Source organism: Apis cerana, linkage group LG3 (assembly GCF_029169275.1).
Source record: "Apis cerana isolate GH-2021 linkage group LG3, AcerK_1.0, whole genome shotgun sequence".
Taxonomy (NCBI): Eukaryota; Metazoa; Arthropoda; class Insecta; order Hymenoptera; family Apidae; genus Apis; species Apis cerana.
Window position 1 is genome coordinate 5,523,564 of NC_083854.1, and position 24,477 is coordinate 5,548,040.

At 32.9% G+C, this 24,477-nt stretch overlaps 4 protein-coding genes across 8 annotated transcripts in view; 2 read left to right on the forward strand and 2 right to left on the reverse strand.

Moving 5' to 3' along the window:
* Nucleotides 1-147: 147 nt before the first annotated feature.
* Nucleotides 148-5,850, reverse strand: LOC107997260 (pre-mRNA-processing factor 19). Its single transcript, XM_017055712.3, has 8 exons — nucleotides 3,160-5,850; nucleotides 2,802-2,951; nucleotides 2,420-2,697; nucleotides 2,150-2,344; nucleotides 1,907-2,062; nucleotides 1,607-1,837; nucleotides 1,170-1,510; nucleotides 148-1,075 (listed from the first exon to the last, which is right to left on the reverse strand). The coding sequence occupies exons 1-8, from the start codon at nucleotides 3,176-3,178 to the stop codon at nucleotides 931-933; spliced, it is 1,515 nt and encodes a 504-aa protein (XP_016911201.1). The 5' UTR covers nucleotides 3,179-5,850; the 3' UTR covers nucleotides 148-930.
* Nucleotides 5,851-5,947: 97 nt separating this feature from the next.
* Nucleotides 5,948-8,129, reverse strand: LOC107997358 (E3 ubiquitin-protein ligase RNF185). Of its 3 annotated transcripts, none has more exons than XM_017055901.3 (5): nucleotides 7,973-8,129; nucleotides 7,161-7,318; nucleotides 6,922-7,053; nucleotides 6,678-6,847; nucleotides 5,948-6,600 (listed from the first exon to the last, which is right to left on the reverse strand). In XM_017055901.3, the coding sequence occupies exons 2-5, from the start codon at nucleotides 7,307-7,309 to the stop codon at nucleotides 6,503-6,505; spliced, it is 549 nt and encodes a 182-aa protein (XP_016911390.1). In that variant the 5' UTR covers nucleotides 7,310-7,318; nucleotides 7,973-8,129; the 3' UTR covers nucleotides 5,948-6,502. The 3 variants fall into 3 exon arrangements, with proteins under 3 accessions (XP_016911390.1, XP_016911389.1, XP_061928451.1); XM_017055900.2 differs by having other exon boundaries at nucleotides 7,161-7,320; nucleotides 7,828-7,984; XM_062072467.1 differs by lacking the exon at nucleotides 7,973-8,129 and adding an exon at nucleotides 7,588-7,633 and having other exon boundaries at nucleotides 7,161-7,320.
* A 152-nt stretch (nucleotides 8,130-8,281) lies between these two features.
* On the forward strand, nucleotides 8,282-12,661 carry LOC107997256 (dynein axonemal intermediate chain 4). Its single transcript, XM_062072465.1, has 4 exons — nucleotides 8,282-8,421; nucleotides 9,035-9,499; nucleotides 9,788-10,181; nucleotides 10,300-12,661. The coding sequence occupies exons 2-4, from the start codon at nucleotides 9,036-9,038 to the stop codon at nucleotides 11,677-11,679; spliced, it is 2,238 nt and encodes a 745-aa protein (XP_061928449.1). The 5' UTR covers nucleotides 8,282-8,421; nucleotide 9,035; the 3' UTR covers nucleotides 11,680-12,661.
* The window catches only part of LOC107997302 (uncharacterized), a 66,262-nt gene continuing 53,976 nt past the window's right edge, over nucleotides 12,192-24,477 (forward strand). The window contains exons 1-2 of one of the 3 annotated variants that reach the window (XM_028666466.2): nucleotides 12,192-12,504; nucleotides 13,436-13,894. In XM_028666466.2, the coding sequence (XP_028522267.1) occupies nucleotides 13,855-13,894 (40 nt within the window). In that variant the 5' untranslated portion in view covers nucleotides 12,192-12,504; nucleotides 13,436-13,854. Of the gene's footprint in view, nucleotides 12,505-12,728; nucleotides 13,311-13,435; nucleotides 13,895-24,477 lie in introns of those variants that run through there. The other 2 variants (XM_017055791.3, XM_028666467.2) reach the window with 2 other exon arrangements.

Below are 24,477 nucleotides of genomic sequence, written 5' to 3' on the forward strand. Positions count from 1 at the left end.
AGTGGCGCCAGAAAATTATCGAAGTAAATTATCAAATTACTTGTCGATTATTAGTTTACGATTTGCTATAATGTAATTTTATTGCAAATTTTACTTATTTTTTTAAAAAGTATATTAAGTATACAAAAATTGTAAAATTATGAGGCATTTTGTTTTATATATTCGAATAAATTGTATTTCATTATTTTAAATGATATCCTGAATAGTTAACACATGTCAAACGAAAAAGTTTTACATTTTTTCTACAAAAATAATGTTAATTTTATAATACTATATACTACTATTTAATATTTTGTACTTTGTTTAAATGAACATTGAAAAGAAATTCATCATATACATTCATAATATACATATAATTAAATTTAAATTATATATTTAATGTAATTTAATATTTCTTTACTCATTTTTGATAAATTAATAATCTTCAATCAAAATTTAAAGAATTATATAAAATATTAATATTTATTATTATTATTATATTATTAGTGTAAAGATATTAATTTTAAAATCCACATCAAAATTAAGTTGAAATCAAATATGAATATAAAATTTAATTTATAAATATCTTTCAATTAGAACTTTTGTTTTCAAAATTAAGCGAATAAATAGATGTACAAAAATTTGAACAATCAATTTGAATACATTGATATTATTAAACTTTTCAATCAAAATAGATAACAGAAAAATAATATCAATTACGAGTGCATTATTTATAACAATTTTAAAAAAATATTTATATAATAACTGCACTCAAATTTATTGTTATGAAGTATCTTATATTCAAAATTCTTTTAAAGAATTCATAGTAATTCTTAAATATAAATCAAATGATCTTTCTTAAAATCATTTGTCATTACTTTCATAATAAACTTATACTACAAATTCTAATTTAATTTGTTCTTAAATTAATATATTTTTATTACTAATTATTTAAGGTAATCCATAAAGTTTTAAAGTTCTATCCATACTAGTCGATGCTATATATTGCGCATGTTTTCCGAAACGAACACCAGTTGCGGCTGCCGTGTGATCATTAAGCACTTTCAGTTCTTGCCATTGCTTACACAAATACACTCTAAAAATAAAAATATCAAAAAATAAGAATTAATTAAATAAAAAATTAATTCTAATATAATTGAACTAACTATTCCATATGATATAGCTCTTACCTTACATCTGTTCCAGCTACTGCTAGGTATGTTCCACTTTGATCAAAGCAGATATCTTTAACTTCATACGATTCCTCTAATTGAAGAGTTTTGAAATTTTTCAATTTACGCAAATCCCAAAGTTTTACACAAAAATCTTCTGCAGCAGTAGCTAAATAATAACCATTTTCAGAAAAACTAATTGCCGTGATAGGACCTGAATGACCTGGAAAATTAGCTACATTTGATTGTTCCTTTAAATCCCAAATCTTCACTTGAGAGTCTTGAGTACCAGTGCCAAAGATCAATCCATCAGGATGAAATTGCGCTGTGGTTAAAGGTTGACTAACTTGTCCAGCAACCTAATAATATATTAAAATAACAAACGTATATAATATATTTTAAAATTATAAAATTTATTTTATTTCTGAAAATTATTATTTTTCTTGTAAATATACCTTAGTTAATAATCTACCAGTACGTATATCTGAAAATGCCCAATGTTGATCTAAAGATGAACTTAATAAATAATCTCCTGTTGGATGTAAAGATAGTCCAGTCACAGGAGCATCATGAGCTTTCAATAGCAATGTTGTTTGACTAGTTCCTACATTCCATATACGTATTGTAGTATCAGGTGATGCAGTCATTACTATATCTTCTTCTGGATGATAAATTACTCTAGTAACCTTGGAAATATTATAACAATATTAAACATCAAAAAACATTCAGAACAATTGAAAATAAATAATTTATACCTTTTTAGTATGTCCTTTTAATATTGCAACAACTTGTTCTGTATCTTTATTAAATACTGTAGCATTTTTATCAGCACCACCTGTTAAAATTTTACTAGTATCTGCACTGTGGATATCAAGTGCAAGTATACCAGGAACACTAGCTGAATGGAGACCCTTAAAAATATAAATAAATAAAATTAATAATAATACATAATAAAATAGACAAATATTTATTACATAAATACAAAAAAAAAATGTTACAGGATGCGATGCAAGTGTTTGAAATGCGCGAATACTATCTTGTGGAAGTAAATCTTCAGGAACTGAACGTCCACGACGTTTTCTTTCCTGTGTTAGTACTGTGGCTCTTTCCTGAAGTTTTTGTATTACATCCTCAGTAATTCCAGCTTGCTCCATAGGCTGAGCAGCTGTACCACCAGCTTCCACTGCAAGTGCCTATATATATGTTTATAATAATTTATAAACATATATTATGATATATAAATAAAATTAATAGAATTTTATTCTTACAGGTTGTGGAATGGTAGTAGCCTGAACAATTCCTGCTTGAGGTTTCAAAGTAGCTAAAGCTTCTCTAGCAGCAGTTACTTCTTTTGTCAATCTAGCAATTACACGACATGCTGCATCATGTTGATATAATGCATGAGATAATTCCTGTCTAGCTGTTTGAAGTTGTTGTCTAAGTGTAAATGAATGTAACATAACAGCATCCCATTCATCTTGTAAAATTTTTAATATAGCTGGAATTGAAGTAGCACTTGGTGGTTTAGGTTTAACTATTGCAGTGGCTGTAAAATAATAATATTATTGATAATTTAACATTTAATAGTGAAATTTAATAGATATATTTTATAATATAAATAAATTTTCTAAAGAAATAAAACTAATATACTTTTAATATCAATAAGTTGATCTGCAGTTAATTCCTTTCCAGTTATAGGATCTACTCCATTTTCGGCTAAATATTTTTCAATTAATCTCTTTTCAAATATAGAACCAGATACTGGAGATACGACCGGATGCTCCGGGACTTCGTTAGAAACTGAAAATAAATATTTCTCTCAAAGAATTAGGTGAAATATAATGCAAAAATTCTAGGTTATGTTCAATTCTTGCCGGTATGCATCATAAATTTTATTACAAAAAAAATTAATTTATTTCTATTATTATAATATGATATCAATAAAAATTTAATACAAATTTTTGTATTTTTAAATAAAAAATAATTAAATGAAAAAGAAAAAACTTACTTGCACAAGAAAGCGCCATTTTCACACACACAGGATGTGTTTACTACGCATGACATTTAAGTTGAAAAACTAATTACCAATTTTTACTATAAATTTAAATATATACTATTTGTATATATAAAAAACATTTTATGGAATTATAAAAATATATGTGAATTACAATTATAATTATATTTATATATTACAAAATATTTAAATTATAAAAAAAATTAAATATATGAATAAAATAATTTTTGAAATTGAAAAATGAATGTTAATAAACAGAATTTATAATTAAATATAATATTTTCTTATTGAATGAACATTATTTATATAAAGATATAAAGATATTTATATAAGATATATTAAGAATTTTCTAAAAAAGATTTATTATATTCAATATAGAAAATGCTATCAAATATCAATTTCCGTTTTAACGAAGTAAACATGGCTTTTATAGTAACTGTCATTTTCTTTCTTGCGATCATTTTTAATATTTCTTATATCAATTTAAAAAACAAATATTATCTGCAAAAATTGAGGTATATAATTAAATATATTTATTTTAACTAACAGAAATATAATTATATTAACATGTTATGGATTTAAATCAAATCAGAATAATTCTAAAACTATTAAAAACTTCGTTTAGAGTTGTACTGGTAGTCGTTTAACCTGGTTCGCAAATATTAAATAATTTATCTTTAAAGACTTATTTATTAGTATCTTAGTATTCTTAATTAAAAATTATTAATAGCATAATATAAAATATGATAACTAATTAAAGAATCAGTTTTTTCTTTTTAATTATTCAGGAATATTTATTTATAATATTCAAGAATAGACAATTGGTATTAATATTATATGAAATTTTTGATTTGATTAAGCCTTTATTTTTTTATCTTATCTAGACTTTTATTTGTTAATCTATTATTTTTTTATTATATATAGATCTTTTTATATTACTTCATTATATATATAATTTAATAGAAATATTTTATTTAATTTCTTATTCTAATTTAAATAATAATTAACAAAAATACAATTTTTTAAAAGAATAAGAATTATATAATTTTATAAGTTATTTTAATAATAATCTTAAATTTAAAGATATTCCAGATGCATTTCCTGAGTTTGTTTTTTATCTTTAATGATAAAGCAGAGGTATATAGGTAATATATATATTATATAAGATAATTAGTTTTTCTTTTTCAGGAAGAATGTAATTTATTAATTTCTAAAAAATTTATAAAAAAGATAATAAAAGATGAAACAAAAAAAAACAATACAAAAAATTAAACTTTTCTGTTTGTTTATAAATAGAAATAAGCACTATTCTCTTTAATTAAAAATTGAATGTTCTTTAATAAATATTTTCAATTTACAATTTAATAATTATAATATAAGGCTAAAATTTATATAAGATATTAAAGGGAATATTATACATATACATATATGTATATATATTCAATTACATAGTTCATAATTGATATCTAATTGCAAAATAGTAATAGGGATCTTTTAATATATAAATTGCTATCTTTTAATACCTCATGTTCACATAAATAAGAGAATATTATATTATAACTCTATTGGAGCTGCAATCCAATGATAAACTTTTAGATCTATAATGTGACAAAATTATAGAATGTTCAAGTTTCTTTACATAAAAATTTTAATTATTAAGTTTAATTAAGTTTAAATATTTTTTAATAAGATATTAATTATTAATGAATGAAAATGTATATATTTAAAGTATTTTAGTGCACTTAAATAAATAAATTAAAATCTTTTAAACCTAATAGAAATATTAAATTGAATTTCAATACATATATTGATTCACAATAATTTTATATATATATAAACTTTTGTAGTAGGATCTCTTATGTATATATTCATATTATGTATATATTATATATATATTCACACAGTATTATTTTTTTTTATTACAACATTAATTTATTTTTATAAGTGCATTTAATAAAAATAAAATTGAAAAAAAAAACATTGTATAAATCAATATATATTATAACAATTATTTATATTATATATATATAATAATTTAATTTAGAATTAAAATTATATAAATATTATATATTTATCTATATAGATAAAATAATTTTATCTCTAACACAACAATATTTTTTACTTCATTCACATTATTTGCATTATTGAATGAATGTACTTGTCTTTAATAAAATCTATAATTACAAAAAAATAAGGAATATTATTAAAAACACATTATTTGTATTTTTTTGCTTCTAATTTATTCTAATACTAATATATTAAATAAGTTTTTTAAACAATTTACAATACTTTAAACAAATTACAAATCATATTGTAATGAATAATGCCGATAGTATATTTTTTTTTAGTACGGAATATGTTCAATTATAAATGTTTCACTTTCAAGTTAATTTTCAATTAATTAACTTTTCAGCATATTATGGAATGTTAATTTCCATTCAATGTAACAATCATTGAATTAGGATATAAAACGAACCTTATTTTTTTTTTAATTATGATCGTCATTTTTCGGATTTGTAATTGCCTTTCTTTTTTTTTTATTTCCATAACAACCGCAATACAAGCAGAAAAATTAATAAGATAAATTTATTATCTTATATTTTCAATGATGACATTATATATTTATATACAATAAATATATTATATATATATATATATATATATATATATATATATATTCATTTTTATTCCATTTTGTTTGCATTTGTTATCAAACTTTCTTAATAACTAGATTATATACACTATTTATTTTAATAATTAATAATAATAAAACCATAGGTCCATAATAATATAATAAATCTAATAGATTTATTTTAAACTAATCATATATGCAATGATAATAGATATATCTTACGATATATATCTTATAAGTCTAAAAGTGATAATATTTATATTTATATACATAAATATTATAAGAATAAATGGTTTAGTATCTCAAAAATTCTAAAATCAGAAAAGTTACCTGCTTGAATATACGTGTTTGTATAAAATACAATTAAAAAAATAACCTATATTATTTTTACATGATTAATAACAATATAAGTGATATTACATTTAGATAATAAATTTATTTCTTTTATTTTAAACTAATCATTTAAACTAATCATTTTATTATAATTAACAAAAAATTAAAAATAAAGTGTATATACAAGTAAAAATGTTATTACATTTATAACAAAATCCGTTTGTTTATTCAAGCAGATATAGTTACTGTAGCGAGTAACAACGATTACACAAACGAGGAAAGATCGATGTATTAATAAAAATGTAATGAATCAATTCAGCAAGTGGTGCAGGGTTACAAGATACGGAGCAAATAATATGGTTTAACAAAATGTTACGCCATCAAGAGCCAACAAACAAATATCAAAGCCACCCATAGAAATACTTTTGAAAGGAATTGTTCTTCTTCATATTGTGGTGTTCCTCTAGCAGCTGTATAAAAATGCATAATTAAATTCAATTTTATTAGATAGCATTATATATAAAATTAATTTATAAAGAAAAAATACCTGCACTTGGTCGTGTTTCTCCAAAATTAAAAGTAGATGTAAAGAATGCAAATGGAAATGTCCCGATACCAAATGACATATAAGAACCATCTCCAAAACCAAAACTAGAAAATCCAATATTATTTTCGGGTTCTGTTCTTTGCCCAGCAGGACGTGGTGGAACATTATTTCTGAATCAATACAATTTAAAATATATTATTAAATAATTATGCACTTAATTTATAAAAATAAAAATATAATTTACCTTGGATCTTCATGCCTTGTATCTCCACGTCCATACAATGGAATAACTTTATCTTTGCTAATTGCAGCTTTACAGACAGGACACATTTGCCTTGTTGGACGTGTCTCTAACCATTGGTGCAGACAAGGCCAACTGAATAATATATAAAAATGTATGTTTATTATTGAAATATAATACATATATACATTATACATTATTAATAATAAATATATCAATAATAATTAATATAATAAATTTACCAAAATAAATGACCACACATGCTAATAACTGCATTTTTTGCAGTATCAAGACAAATATTGCATTCAAATGTTCGATTATCCTTTTCTTTCTCTTCTGCAGTGGAATCCCATGGTTTAGATGGTCCAGCTTGTTCCCTTGTAGTACTCATATTAGAGAACTCTTAAAGAAAATGCAATTGATATTAACAAGAACTTAAAAAATATTTGAACATAAAAATTCACAGATTAATTGTTCAAAAATTTTAAAAATTCTTATATAATTTAAAAAATAAAAATAAAACTATTTGATTTAATTTATATTGACGTAGAGTAACGTTCAAAGTTATATTTTTTTTATCAGTTAATACTGACGACAGTATTGTAAAGAAAGAAAAACAATTCTAAAAATCACTGACAATCTTTGTAAGCATACTCTAACGACACTAACATCTAATATAAATGTCATATAATAATAAAAATTAAGCATGAATATTGTTTCATATAAATGTGCAATTTTCATTCACAATCATTAATATCGTATTTTCTGAATCTATTAGCATTTTCTGACATATTATGTATCCATGAACAAAATCGGAAGTCATATGTCCGCGATAGAACTGTAAAAGTTGATAAAATACAAATAAGATTAATAAATGTTTCTTGCAGAAAACATCAAACTGTCACATACGGAATAATATTTGATGATAATATTAATCGAAAATTACACGATGAACAAAGTTCATTAGGTGTGTTTGGCAAGTAAAGATCGTAGGTCTCGTCAAAATACTAATGGAGTTGCATCTGCCATTGCTGACACAATTCATGTCACTTACTTTAGTCTTTTGACTGCGGAGCCCTCTCAGCAATTATTTATATTCTTCCGCTAACTTAACTCTATTTCCAAAATGATCTGATGTATCACGTATACTGTAGTCACAAATGCGCAAGTGCCATTAAATGATTTTCATGATTTTTCACGAAACGGATGTTCGAAATAACACGTAAGAGATTTGTCGTTAGTGCGTCTGCGCTTATCTATTGTAATGTTATGGCTGACAATTGTTTGCACAAACGATTCGTGTTTTATTTTTTTTCAAACATAATTTTGTTAACTGTTATAATTATTGTGTTATGATTTTAAAATTTTATTTAAATCCATCACTTGATTAACGCCGTATCTTACTCAATTGTACGATTACTTTTTATCGACTGTGCATTTAATACAATTCGATCAAGTTCCATAATGTCTTAATAGAGTACGTGGTGGATACAATTTAAATAGGTATTTATAATTAAATTTTGTTTTATTTCATGTTAATTATTTAGTTATTACATCAATAAAAATATTGTAAATATTATATTATATAATTATAAATATATATAAATATATTTTTATAATTAAGTAATAAAAAAGAATAGAAAAAATTTATATTAATAAATTAAATAATCAGATATTTAACTATCAATTATCATATAATTATGCTATTGATAAAAGAAATAAAAATCAATCAAATATTCAGATACATTTTTTATTACTATATATCATAATTTGTTATGATAATTATAATAAATAATCCAAAATATTAACAAAACTATGCCTAAAATTGATTTCTACATCACCATGGAGTTTAGTCAACTGTATCGTTTAATACAGTTTTCGTTTGAAACATAATGAAGTGATATAATAACTAAGCATAAAATATAAAAATATTTAAGATGAAAAACAAAAAGAATAAGTAATGTAATAAGTTAAAACGTTATTTTAACGTAATAATATAATATCAAAATATGTAAATTATCTCTTTAGTATTTTCTTGTGAATATTCGTTTATATAGGTATCAATAAAATATAATACATATATATTAAAAGTTTATGACAAAAATATTTTTATTAGAATGAAAGCTGATGAATTAGAATCCTTACATCTTCCCTCGAGGGGTCATAGTAGCAGATTTGAAAGTCCAGTTTCATCAAAATTCAAGCTCAGCAGCACAGGAAAGACACGCAAGATTGCCGGCAAAAACCTAACCTCAGTTATTTTACAAAATCGTCAGAGTTATCGCATAATAGAAGATGACGTCGATGTTACTCCAAAGTTATTAACCCATCCAATTTATAGTTCAATCGATGAAAAGCAAATAACTGCATTTGAAGCAATTGGATTGTCCCAAACCGCCAGCATCGGACAACTATCTATCATTTCCGGTATAAAAAGTACATCTACAATTATCAGAACATCCTCGCTTCCTTCTGGCACTGTAGTAGCTGATGATATCTTATTTGAAAGTTTATTATCTACTCAAATTGATGAATATATAAATGAAAAAGAAGAAGCTCCTCCTCAATTTTATCTATCTAGGTAATTTTAAGAATATAATAATTTAAAAAATTTTAATTAGGTAATTGTTAAATGAATTAAATAATTAGTATTATTATAATTAATTTTTTGAGGACATATTTACAATTTAAAGATATTAATATATATAAGATATAATATATAAAATTTTTTGTATACATGAGTTTTATTGATAAATAAATTGTACATATATAATATATGTTCACAAAAAGTTAATATCAATATTTTATTTAAAAATAAAATAATCAATAGACAAAAATAGAAATTTAAATATTTTTTTGTCTCATTCAGTGACGATCCAAATATTTTTTTGACTCGACCTGAAAGTGTAAAACTCTGTTTGAAAGAAACAGAGACCTTTTTTATTTTTGAATTACAACCTCGGGTAGCTGATTTACATACACCGGAAGGTATAAAAGTTCAAAAAGAAAATGAGAATTACGAATATAAAACAATTGGACCTGGTTCACATAGGAAATTAGTAGAGATTGAAACTCAAACTATACAGATACTTATGAGATCTCGAGGAACGTATCTTAGTAGAAAAAGACGTGTAAATGAGGGAATGTTCGTAAATAATTGGGTGATACATGATACATATGCTGAACCTGAATTGATACTCGAAAAAAATGGTTTATTTGTAGTACATAGAAAGGAATCTATACAAAAGATGTTAGAAGCGCAGGTTTGAAAAATTTTTAATATATAAGTTTTTAATATATAAGTTTTAGTTTTATTCATATAAAAACTACAGTAATGTTTATAAATTCATAAAATAATTATTTCTAATTTTATTTTCGTAGAATTTGAGATCTAAATTACCAAAGTCTGAAATAGTCGAGATGCCTACCCTTCTTCAAGAGCAGATATATATATTCCAGCACGATAATTTTCGGAATGCTGTGCGAATAATGGAGAGTATAATATCGCACAACATTTTCATTGATGCTCAAAAACGTTTTACCGGTTTAATCAAGCAAGATCCATGTAGCCTTGATTTAGAGTTCACATATAGTCTGGATCTTCTTTGGATTCATAGCTCTGAAGAAACTTTGGGAAGGCCAGTAGCTTCTTTGCGTTGGAATTATGTTAACAGAAGCATTTTAGCTGTAGGATATGGAGCGCGAGATAATTCAGAAATTAAAAATGGCCTAGTTTTTCTTTGGTCTGCGAAAAATCCTGGCAATCCAGCACGTCGATATTTTTTCAATACTCAGGTATCAGATCTCGATTGGAGTCGTGATCGACCAAATTTACTCGCTGTTGGCTTTTATAATGGCGAAATCCTGGTAATCGATGTGAGTAAACCAGACATCAATATTATACGACGAAGTCAAAAGAGTATAAGCTCTTCAAATTCTCCGCACTGGCAAGTTCAATGGTGGCCAGGTGATGAACAATATGATTTCGAAGAACAAATTTATACATGTAATGAAGATGGTTGCATTTTCTGTTATCGATATGTCGAAGATTTTGTTTCGATGACAATTATGAAAGTTTTTAGAATAGAAGGAACATTGCCAGGTGTTAAGAGAACTGTTCAATGTGACTTTTTCGGTGTATCTATTAGTCGAAGTCCTGGCGCATTAGTATTACAAAAGCATCCTACTTTGAGTAATATCTATTTTATTGGTTCAGATGAAGGTTGTATTTATAAATGCTCAACAAATTATTTATATCAATATATAGATAATTTTCTAGCGCATGATGGACCAGTTTATTCAATGATGTTTTCTCCATTTTGTGAAAAAATATTTTTAACCTGTGGCGCTGATTGGTGTATTCGAATTTGGGCAGAAGGGCTAACAGACCCATTGATCACTTTGTCTACGACGATGGCATGCGTTCGATACGCAGTTTGGTCTCCAATTCATTCCACGATTATAGCGAGTATCGTCAACAATGAAATCTGCATATGGGATATTAGACGGAAAATATACAAACCTGCCTCAGTGACAATATCACCTAATAGCGCTAGATTTGTTATGATTAATTTTACGGCGAATGGTAATCAACTTGCAGTAGCGAATATAGAGGGTGCCGTATATTTATATAATCTCGAAGGAATGCCATTTCCTCCTTATAATCAGCAACGTGTGTTGATAGATTCAATCAAAAGAGCTCTGGTTACGAAACCAATAATTTTAAAAAACTTGAAGAAACTTGGATCACCATTTTCATAAAAAGAAAATAAGATTATATTATTTTTAATTATAATCTTACTTCACACTAGTATATATATATTATAATATTTTATCATAAAACAAGCATTTGAAAGCATTTTATATTTAAGTTGCCACAATATAATGCTGCTATCTCGTATTTATCTCGTGTATCGTGACTTTTAATCGTATTATTTATGAAGGATAGATATGACATTTTGAACTTCTTTATCGACTGTGCAGCCGCGGGCTAAATCCAGCACGTGGGGACCCCTTTCGGTCCCCCGAAGCGTGCCCGAAGGGTCTTGCGTGATTCGCGCAAAGCACGGAAAGCAAAGCAACCATTTCGATTCAGGATGGAACTGTAGTGCCGGGACCCACTCTGAGGCCTGGTAGGCAAGTCGGCACGGATGGCTGGCTGGCTTGCTTGGAGGAGTTGCAGGAGAGTGCCATGGTAGAGGGGCTTCCCTGGCTGCTGCTGCTTGCGGGCACAAACCGCGCTACCGCCGTCAGCAGGCAGTCTTATTACGCCCGCACTCAACTACGCGAACTAAGTACTCTTCTTAGGCCGGAAACATAATAAATAATTATTACGGGCCTAATATAACGCGTGATTTCGGACTATATATATAATGGTGTTCGTTTCGCGCTAAAAATTACGAATCTTGTACATCTCGAAAGATACAAGACTGTTTTTTGCATGTTGATCCAACGTTCGGTTCCAGCGAGGATTCGCATTTTTAAGTCGACAAAATCGATCTCGAAATCAGTTAGAAAATCGAGCCGAAAGACGGCGAAGAACTCTCGAGTTCGATTGGTCGGCAAGGACCTGTTGCCTGGTCAGAGGTAACTTTAGAACGCTTTTTTCTTCGATTCGTTGTATCGATAAAACATGTTTCTGTATGGAAATATTTTCTCGATGTTCTTTTTTTTTTAATCTTCCTTTTTAAAAGTATAATTTTGTTATTTTATCGATACATGCGAATAAAAGTTTTAAAATAATACAATACGATTGATATATTCCATAAAGTTTAAAGTTTATCGAAATAATCATGTGAAATATCATAGATAAATATATTTTTATTAATAGATTTATTTAAATTCTAGAATAAAAAAAAATATTTATAAAATTCAAGTAAATTTTTTATGTAATGTAATTAAATTTACAAATTTAAAAATTTTGATTCGAAATAGTGACATTGTCTCCCTCCCGTGTTAATTTAACGAATCAAAATTCGACAAACACGCTTGACCTGGAATGCCAGTTTTACGCGCAACGTGTAAAGGAAATGTGTGTGTTGTGAGTTCGGTGTTCGGTGTAAAAATAGAAGAGAACAGACGTCCTGTCGGCCGTGGCGACGATTAGTTTCGTTTTCTTGGTAGTAGAAGCACGTTGCCGTTAACATCGATGGTCATTACGTTGTTTGTCGCGCGCCAAGAATTCGCGTCCACGCATACCGAACTGTCACGATTACCGCGTGTCACGAATTTATCTTGTATTTTGATCATTCGAGAACAATTTTTAGTTATTCAATTTCACAAAATTTATACAAATGTATACAATAATCATCTGGGTTACACATCGTGGAAAATAATTCAAACATTTAGACAAAATGAAAATATTGGTTATGGCAGATTCGGTAAAAACAATGGTAAATTTCAATTCTTCATGTAAACACGCTTAATAATGATTTTCGTTGATCATCGTTATAAATTAAGACGAATTGTTTGTTAATCGTGTCATTATGTCTTATTTGTTGTTAATTGTATGTTATAGGTTACCACGTTGAATCGAACGTTATTTTATATTGATTGTGACGTAGTGACGTATACGGAGATGTGATCAGTGTGAAGCCTCCTTAATAGCAAGGAACATGTGCAACTACAGAATAGTGGCGAAGCCGATGTTGCCGGGGCACGAGCTACACTGTGACCACTCTGTTCTCGACGAACCCTGACCGATTCCACCACTTCGTTTCACCAGCTGACTGTCGACCGGGACTGAAAACACGTTGTGGTGAATGCGCTCGTTTAAATATTCGTATGGTTGAATCGTGAGACGCGCGCGGTAAAGAGAAATCGATTTAATGTTTAAGTGTTGTTTCGAGTTAATGCGTACGGTGTATAGACCGAGTTTCTTTGAGAAGTAGCGGTGTGTTCGTAAAATTACACGTTTTCACGTACATTCGGTACGCTATGAACATCAACGTTCTTGAATGTAACGGGTGGTTCACAAGTAAGTGTCCATTTTTTTTTATATTAACCTTATAATCTCTTGCCGCCATATTCTTTACTGGTACCAAACGCAACTATATCTTTTAAATATACTCATGTAGTGAATTTTATTTCAACGAAACATAAATCGATCGTATTTGCAACTATTTTTCGATCAAAATTTTACTTATTCTAAAAAATTCGATTAGTTTTTTCGAATATTCCGATACATGTTCGACAAAAAATAAACAAATTGTTCGAGACGGTGATGTAACTGCATGTAACTTGTCGCGACACGAACCATATACAGCAATTTAAGTTTGATTTACCGTTTTGATCATGGAACTTCATTTATCATTAATAGATTTATCATTTTTTAAAATTATTTTCTCACAATATATCATAAAGAAAAATATCTTTAATTAATCAATAGATACTCTCAATTAAAAAATATTATTCATACTTAATCAAGATTTAAAAATCCCAAGTATTTTTTTTTTAGTTTAGATTTAAAAATTGGCATTATTTTTTGCTTATCTCAGGCGTTTAATTAAAAATTTGTTCTTCTTCTAACGGGTTATTATCATTTTAATATGTGAAAAGAAAACAAGTTTATACCATTCCGTTAATGATTCACGCTCGTAAATACTCTAATTAACGTTTCCAATTATACGTTTTAGAAAGAATTAACGAAGCATGATTCCTTTTACTTTGGCATTCGAGAATTTTGAGGCACGTTCCTCAAGTGTAAAATGTTTTCGTGCACCTAATTGCGGATCAATCTCAAATAGGGTTTTACAAATCGATCATAATGCTTATGATATACTTATTATCTGTTCGATGCATCCCATCATTGGTTTCTATCCTCGTAAACCTTTATCTGTAATAAGTCTCCGCCTATATGACTAATCGTGATCATACATCACAATTACTTTTATCTTCATCTAATTCTTTACCGGCCGATGCAATCTGCATGTCCACATTCTTTCTCAGTCGTTTCTGAATATCCTGGCCACATGGATTTTCAAGCATATCTCTTTTTCCTTCTCTGTTCCACCGGGATACATAAAATTTCAACGGCGGAGGGGATCCCTGTATGAGGAAAGTTCTGGAGAGTTTGGGTCACGCCATGTTGGTCATTTGGTCGGACACTGGTTGTGGATGGTAACACAGGGTTCTCAAAATTCACTTTGAGAAAAGTTATTTTAATCGAATATTAGAAGATCAGAAAATAGAAGTGGGAATATTTATAGAAATTTACGTCTTTTTAATTTTAAATTGATTATACTTACTTGGAAATCTACTTAAGATAAATGATCGTTGGTAGCAAAACAAATTTCTTTCGACGATCGATGTCGATGTATCGTTCTTTATAAAGTATATTGAACGATTAGTAAGAATATTCTGTTCGAGTTCACGGAACTCAACGGAATTATTCATGAATATAATTCATTTCGTTATCGTCTGGCGAGAGAGGAGACATCTTCTTACCGGGCTGAAAGTGTGAAGAAACGCTTTCCGCTTATTTAGCCGTTCCAAATGCCGGCATCGACTACATGACACTGTACAAACGAAGAAAAAACAAGATTTAAAGAAAATGCGTGGGTTTCGTTATCAATGTTGGTAATTTATGCACGCGCGACTAGTAGATTTCTTGTTCTTAACGTGGTATCGTATCGAGTCATATATCATCTCTCGTACGCGATCGGAACTGAATAATCAATTAATATGGAGAATAAATGATTGCTCCATCATCGAAGGGACGTGCATAAATCTTGTCTGCCGCAGGTTCGCGTTCGAGATTATTGTTTTTAAAAATTCTCATCCTCTCTCGATAAAATGTTTCGCGACATGTTTTCTATCTTTTTTTTTTTTTTAATTCCCCTCTTTTGAAACGTAGTAGAATTAGCTCTCGTTAATCTGAGATTGTTACAGAATGAATATATGAATATAAAGAATAATTACATTACAGATAGGAAGGAAATAATTTGCATTAATAAATCAATATGCTTGCTGATGTGGGTATTATATCTTCTTAAATTAAAGTTGGATAGATCAATTTCACTATTCCAACAAGATAATTGGATAAGCATTTATCCGTAATATTTTCCCAGGATATTTACCACAATGAAACATGAAATCTGAAACGCTATACGGTATATCGTTAACAAGAAGTTTAATTAATAATATATTATTAGAATGTCGTTTAAAATTTCAAATTTCACGTTTATCAAGATTTTTTTTTTTTTCGTTATTCCGTGCACCGTTATTCCGTTCGAAACTCAAATAAAATGGGGTGCAAGTTGGACGGAAAAGAATTCAACGGACGTAATATAGAAGCGATAATGCTCGCTCACGTCGTGAACTAAAGACGGCCGAGGTGAACCGTTGATCTGCTCGCGTGGGTGTAACGAGAGGTATAATGCGCGGAAAATTACCGGCAGGCTTATGACTTCCTCGAAATCACCACCTCAGAGATACATATTGCGGATCCATTAAGTGGACCCTCGCGAAAAATGATATTCTATATTATTGTCGGCCGTTTCTGGAAAACATTTTTGTCGGATCTTATCGAAAATAATGATAGATATTCTCTTGTGCGGCGTATCGAGGAAGGATGGTCAGAAGTATTGTTAAGAATATCTTCTTCGTCGAAATAAAAGGGAAAGAGTCTATATATATATACAGTTTTTGAGTTATTTATAGGGAGAATAGATCGAGTATATATCTTGTAAGATTAAGAAATAATTTTGATTACGATATACGTGAAATTGACTCAGTAGATAAGATCGTAAGAAATTAACTAGGAGGATAAAGAAGAACTGTAATTATCTGGTATAAATTATCGACAGGGGTTCGGTTGATGGAGCAATAACTACTAAATATTCAATAAGTACAAATTTATATAAAATATATTTCTTTTTGTATTTTGTAAAAAAATTAATGCACACATATCCTGATGTGTTTTCGTGATATATCTATTTCACAATCCACTTCGTCCCACACTTAAATCTTCGATCAAGCAGCTTTTCAAAAACGTCTCTCCAAACATCAAATTAGATAATCCAATCCTTCGAGGAGCATTTGCTGAATTCACAGGGGAGAGTAAGATATCTTTCTTTTTTTTTTTTTCACCAAGTCGAGTTACACGGGTTGATATTGAAATCTGGCGTGTAACGGAGAGCGAAGTCGAGAGGGATGTCTGTTAAACACGGCCGATAATAAAGGTACTTGTTCAAAGTGAGCGTGTACCGTAATAGACGAGATTAAGTCGGGGAAGAAAAAAAAAATAAAAAATAAAAAAAAAGAAGAGAAGAGGAAGGCGGTGCACGCGTTACGTGAAAGCTGCGATGCAGGTATAAATAAGACGATAACGCAGCTACGTTTCTCGCCGTTAAAGATGTGCTAGATCGACGACCCGCGATCAGGAGCCGTGGGCGTTGGAGAACGGTCACGATATCGTCGCCAACTTTTCCCCTATTGTCTCGAAACAGGTATTCGGGTGTGTCTGTCGCGGAAGAATTGAGGAAGAAAAAGAAAAAGAAAGAAAGAAGGAAAAAAGAGCAAGAGTTACAATCCAATTTGTTCCTCTTGTCGATTAGAGGGAATTGCGATCATTCTCGTGTCGTTAGCTTGAGAACGTAATGTCGTATCATCGTCCCTTTAAATTTCTTTTCCTTCTTCGTGTTTTGTTGATCACAACGTCTAGAAACTTCGTATCTATATTTAATTAATAAGAATAATGGAAACGGTTTTTCCTACTTGGCGAAATAGCGGATAGAATGAATTTCTGGAGGATCTAGCGACGTAGGTGGCACGGCCGGGAGCAATAAGACGGGAAAACGCTGAGAAGAGGCAAAGAAGTCGGCCAGCGCAAGAAAGGAGTCGCGCGATAACGCGGTGCATACATCTCTCCCCGTCGTGTCGGGATGAGATGAACCGTGCGATTAAAGATAAATGAACACGCGGGTGCTTGCCACTTATTCGATCTCTCTATACTGGCATTTAATCGTGCAATAGCCGAGCAAGCCAATGAAACACTCGGCTAACATTTGTTGTACATCGAATGAAACATCGAATGCGGATGGAGCACTTGGAATGGAAAATCACGTTGGGGAGGGATAGAAAAAAGAAATAGAATAAGGGAAGGAAGAAATTAGAAGACTTAACGAGCACGCGTGCGGTGATCATTGATCACTTTCAACCGACCTTTTCAACCAACCAAAAGGACACGTACAATCATCGATTTCTCGTTAGATCCTTTAAAGATTGGCCAAAGGTACGAATACTCGCTGCATGACCGAGATTCAAGAAAGTTCACAGGATCTAAGATTTATCTCGATGGATAGACTTCTCTTAGACCAGATTCACAATCGGATATCTTCGATACGTATTATTTGGAATGTTATTATTTTTTCCTTATATTATTGTTTCAACAAGAATTTTGAAAACGATCAACGACCCGAAAATTTCTTAGAGATCAAGAAAAAAATTGGAGGAATTTGCTTTTGAATTTTTTTAATTGGTTAAGAGAAAAAAGAAGGAAAAGGAGAAGAAGAAAGATCTTCCGAGCAAAGAATTCATCTCGAACTGGTTGCACGCCGGAACAAGGGAGTAAGACATTTTTAAGAGACCTGCTCACAAGGTCCCGTTTTACATACCCCCTAAATTCCGGCGGTGCGTGTACGTACAAGGGAAACATTTACGCGGAACAAGGTGCACGGGAAGTGAGATATTGTTTAAAACTCGGATGGATGGAGCGTGGGTGGATGGTCGCCCAGATAAAGATAGCAAGTCATCAGCTCGAGTGGGATTTATGGGCGAGAGGTGTTCGCAAATCACGATCGATATCTTCGAAACTTTGGTCGTCACGATCGACGAAGATCATGGCTAGAGGAAAATCTCTCATTCCCCCCTTTTTTTTCTTTCTTTCTTTCTTTCTCCAGAGGAAAGTAGAACGTAGATCCTCGTAAATTCTCGAGGTATAACCGCTAGAGACGGTATCTGATTTTTCATCAACGTTAACACCGAGTGAGACGTTGTTAATGTAATAGGAGGCCCGAGGTTTCGTTGTTCGAGGTCTGAATCTGGGACGCGTCCAGCCAGGATCCCGGGAATCAGATTGGAAACCCGTTTCAAGGATTCAGGAGCGAGTCGTGACCGAGACATTAGCAAAATTACTCGGCTCTCTTCGATTTCCGACCGCTATCCAGATAGCGTTTCCGAGGGAAACCGAGGGATATCTCGACCTCTTAATTTCCACAACGTTGTCGGGATCAATGATCCCTTCTCCTCGACAGTCCATAAACTGTGATGATATCGCGCTCGTCCAACGACGACGTATTATGATGATTCTCACCGAGAATGCTACCAAGACCCCCTTTTCCTGCCATTAACTCTTGAGATTTAAGAGAGATATACGTAGAGATACGCGCGTAGCGAAAGTAATTTTTAGAATTGTGGAATTATAATCGATTCTGATAATAGAAGAACCTATTTTTGTCCGTACGACATCTAATTTCGAAAGAGACGAAAGAATTGCCGTTAATTTTGTCGAAGATTCTTCGCCCTTAATGCTAAACTAACAGCTTCGAGTTTATGGGGTAATCGGAATCGTAGATTTAAAGGATTGGAATCGAAAGGGAGGAGGAGGACGTAATACAGATCTAACGAATGTGTCGTGACCAGGATATTAGGAAGATCGTTTAGGCTCGTGGACGTTCAAACGGGCTGGCTAATCCGTGCAGAGCAGACGGCGAAGGAGGCTCATCTCGTGCTATCTCAACTGGCGTGCGTTGTGCCTCGACGTTATTCCTTTCCACGCTTCTCGCGCCTTCTTATCGTGCTGGTCGACTACTGGACTTCGAAACTGCGATATCAGATACTGGGGAGGAAGGGAGAGGGGGAAAAAAGGAAAAAGGGAAGAGAAGAATTCGATTCAGTTGCAAAATTTATTGCACGACTTTGCGTCAAAACGTCTAAAAGATTTTTTTAAAACTGAATGGAGAATGTATCTGATTGGAGATGTTGGGGAAAATTAAATCCCCCGAGGAAGCTAATAATGGTGGATAAGCAGGATTCGAGCGATATACCGGGTGATCACGCCGATATTTAAATTAAAATAGTATCGAAAAAAGATTAGAATCATATGATAGAAGTTTTATCATCCGTGTCGATAACGATAAATTGGAAATTTACTCGTTGACGTTTCCGCGGATACTTCGACTCATTTACCAGTTATATAATAATCTTAAATCTGATTGAAAATCGAAAATTCTCAATCAATTTGTGCAGAGTTTCGAAAAATAATCATAAAATTGAAAGAATAATAGCGAACACGAATCATAATACACGTAAAAGAGGATGTGTGTAGCCATTGCATTTAAGAATATCGAGTAATTACATAATATATACAATTCCGTTTTCAAAATCTCTGGACACGATATATATTTTCGATAAAATTTTTTTGATATTTCTAATCTTAAACCTTATCTCTTCGTTAAATCCATCGCCGGATACACAAACTCTATCGAATCATCATGGAACCTCGTCGAAAGATATTTCTATATTGCGTCGTCGAATAACGCCTCAAATCAACGACGCGAATTCCGCTTCCTCTGCACGGAAGAACATTTCAGCAATTAGTATTCAGTCTGCTCGGGACACCCAGTGTAAGCGAGAGTACACATATACGAGATACCGGCTTCTCCAAGTAAACTTGTTTATCAAGTTATATACACGGGCTGGCGAACCGAAGAATCTCTCGCGGACGACCGACGAGAGATGTAGGATGAGAGAAAGGCGATTCTATGACTCGGTGACTCCCTCTTTCCCCTCCTCCCCCCTCGTGTCACGACCCAAACTTATCTATTATATGCCATGGGATGAACAGGAAGGAACAAGGCGAAACGATCGTTTTTTAATAAGGGACCAGAACGATACGATTTAGAATGGGGGGAGGGGGACAGGGGGGGAAAGGAGCAAATAGCGAGGCAAGGCCATTTACTTTTAATGCCATCGATTTTCGGGCATTTACAGTTAGTGGGTTTTTTTTTTTTCTTTTTTTTGGCTTTGGCTTTGGCCCGGCTTTCACCTTGGCCCGTGGTTGGGTCCACCCGTGGTTGGCTCCCTCTGACTCACTCACGAAATTCTTGTCAGAGGTTCAATTTACGTTACGAGCTCTTACCGAGAAGTTATCAACATAATCATAAGATAAACGTCCCTCATAAAATTAAAAAACTCGCACTCCTCGCGCGGCCTCCCCCTCCCCCCCTCTTTTTTGCCCCGGTTCCAGGCCCGGTCCCCTGGCCTTTCCAATCCCCCCACGTCCACGGCGACTATGTATATGAAAATCGACCTTCGTCGGGGGGGAGGGAGGAGTGAAACGACGAGAAAAGGATGATCGAGGGTCGCGAGTGGAAAAAAAGATGGAAGCGAATACGATTCGCGATACACTCACGCCACTCTCGGAAGAATATAGGAAGGGAACGATAGCCGCGTTAACGTCTTCTTGATCCGTGCGTCGTTGTAGAGGAATGGACGCGCGTTCATACGTGGAAAGATTTTGTGAAAAAGTGGAGGAATGGGTTACGATCGAAATCGAATAGGAGGAATTTGAGTGTCGTTATCTGTACGTATATCTATATATGTACGTATGGAAAGAAAAATGGAAGAATACGAGATGTTTCTCATTTAGTTCCATCCGGTTGCCGCTTGGGAAAAAGTGGGCTCGAATTCTCGTACAATCGCAACCATTTTTTTTCTCTACTGCATTTGCGCCAAGCTTATTCGATAACTTGAAATGTCTTCATCATTGAACTTTATGATTACTTTTGAAAAAAACAAAAACGCGACTGATATGTACCATCATCGAGTATAAATTGCCATCAAAGAAGAGAATGAAAAATCAGTGTTTTTGACACTGAACGTTTCAATTACCATTGGAACAAATAGGAATCCACGCTTCTCGAATTCGAAGAAAGGGATCGAGATGATATATACGCAATATGTATACAAGGAAGAGGAGGCACGGGGTGGTTACATCGAAAATCACCGAGGAATATCCTGTGATGGCTCTTTGCTCCGTCCACCGTTTCTTACTCTTAGCTCCATCCGGCTGGCGCGTGGAAAAAAGGTTCGGTTCGAAGCGTGGAGAAGCGAGAAGAAGAAGAAGAAGAAGAAGAAGAAGAAGAAGAAGAAGAATCGGGGAGAAAGAGAGAAAGAGAGGTCTGGATGGAAAAGAGTTGTAAAGAGCGAAAGAGGCAGAGAGAGAAAGGAAGAGGGAGGCGAGCAGAGGGCTACTAAAAGTCGACCGGTTGGGGAAATAAGAAGAAGAAGAGGAACCGAAGGGGGGCCGAAGAGGAGGCTAAGGAAGAGGAAGAGGAGGAGGAACTCTCGCGAGGATCTCGAGTATATATACCGACCGGGGCGACCTTAAGGAGTAGGACGACCGCGACAACGACAGAGACAAAGAGTCGAATGTTAATGAGGGAGATCGACCGGAGCTAAAGCCCCGACGAGGAATCTACGAGGAGGAATCATCGGCGAGGATCCGCTTCGTTTCGTCGCACGCTTGGCCAATGCCGCTTGGTTGCCAGATCTTGAACCGGCGCCTTCTCCTCCTCCTCCTCCTCCTCGCCGTCCTTCCTTTCAAAACGCGACCCCTCTCTTCCCCCCCTCTCTCCCCGTTCCTTGATTCATGCGTCCATCTTCCATGTTGCACTTTTGTTCCTAGCCCCGCTATCTTTTCATCGGGGCGTGTTACTTTCGTCTTTACTTTTTTTTTTTCTTCGATCACTCGTTGTTCGGGAGTCGTTTTTCTTTCTTTCTTCCTTCCTTTCTTTCTTTCTTGCATGTCGAGTCTTGCATCGTTTCACTTATTCCACTTCAAGTTCCATTTAATCGCGCTAGTTGGACCATTTCACAAGTGTCTTTTTCCTAAAGAAAACGGCTTCGCGTATTTCTTTAGAGGATTTGAACTTTTAGATTAAAAAATAATAATATTAATATTAATAAGCGATGCAATTCTCCTCTTCGGATGAAAAAAAAAAAAGAAACGAAACGAAGATACATCACCGATTAATTAATCGTTTATTTTCTCGGTAAAAAATAGAGGGAGCGCGTTATTCACAACCGACCAATTGATTTTTCCCCACACCGAAGCGGTTTTAAGTAGAACAAGACAACAAACAAGGGTTTGGACATATCCGAGGCGATGCATCGGTCGAGCTTTTTCGTTCGTTCCCTTTCTCTCCCTAACCCAGACCGGGGTGTTGTGTGGGTTCCGTGAAACTCGAACGTATAGAAGCCGAGTTTGAGAATGTTTTGCGTTCTTCTTGCTTCGTGGTTGGTCCCCCGTTTAGCACGTGTACATTGTACATCCCGCGGGGTCCTGGGGGAAAGGGGAGGAGTGGAAGGAACGGCGCGACGTCGTGGCACTTGGACGTGGAAGGGCGAGGTGACGTGGGGTCGTGAATGCCAGCAGCATTCGTGATGACGTGAGCGTGACTCGCTTCCTCTTTCTCTCTTTCTTCTTTCTTTCACGAACGAGCAAGTCCAACTGTTGTACGCACGCTCACCTCTTCCTCCATTGACACCTATCCGCCTCTCCTCTCCGTGCAAATTGTTATACAATTTGGGAGGGGAGGGACTCGAAAGCCGTCGATCATGTTCAAAGTTTCGATCATGTCTCTATTCTTCGTTACGTTAAGTAGATTTTATTAAAAAGAGAAAATATTGTTGTTATCTCTAAAACTACTCGAAATTTCATTCGTTTCGAATTCGAAGAATGCATCGAATTCCCCTCTCGAGAATCCAAAATTCTTTCCAACTGCCGGGCGTCCGAAAGTAACGAGAATCCCTTCTCGATTCTTCTGCAACGATGCTTTTTCGCATGCAAATGCATCCTGAGTTGCGGGGGAGGAGAGAAAGAGAGGGAAGATGGCTCGATCGCCGCGCGAATCCGGTTCTTTGTTACGCGAGGAGGGCAGAGAGAGAGAGAGAGAGAGAGAGATTCTCCACGGATTGATTGACTCCGGTGTCCCATGGCCGGTGGTCCTAATGAGATGCGACTCTCGAACTTGAAAATCCTGCCGACAATTAGCGGGATTGTTCCCCCCTCCTCCTCCCTGTTCTGCATCAAAAGGGGGGCCTCCCCCTGCGCTCGACACGATACCATATGCGCACACGTGCCACGCGACCGTGCATCGACTCCTGAAACGATTCTAGAAATAATATAATGCAATATAAGTGCTCCCTCTCTCTGTGGAGGACGTGGTTCGCGGACGAAGAAAGATAGAATCTTCGTCCAACATCTTCCAACATGTTTTTCCGCTCGAATGTTTATCTCATCCTCGAGGTGGATCGTGTAGGATGGTACCCCAGAAGGGTTGGTTTTTTTCTTTCGTGAAAAAGCGCGGTGAAACGAACGTTGTTGTCGATAGTGCAAGATCATTGACGTTGGTAAGAATGATAAGATGAGGTGTACGAATGAGTTTCTACTCTTGAATGGATAGATTCGTTTCTCGAATCTAAATCGTCTTTGATTTAGATTCTTGTAAGGAACTTTTGTCTGTTTAACTCCGTTCCAACTTACGGTGTGTACGC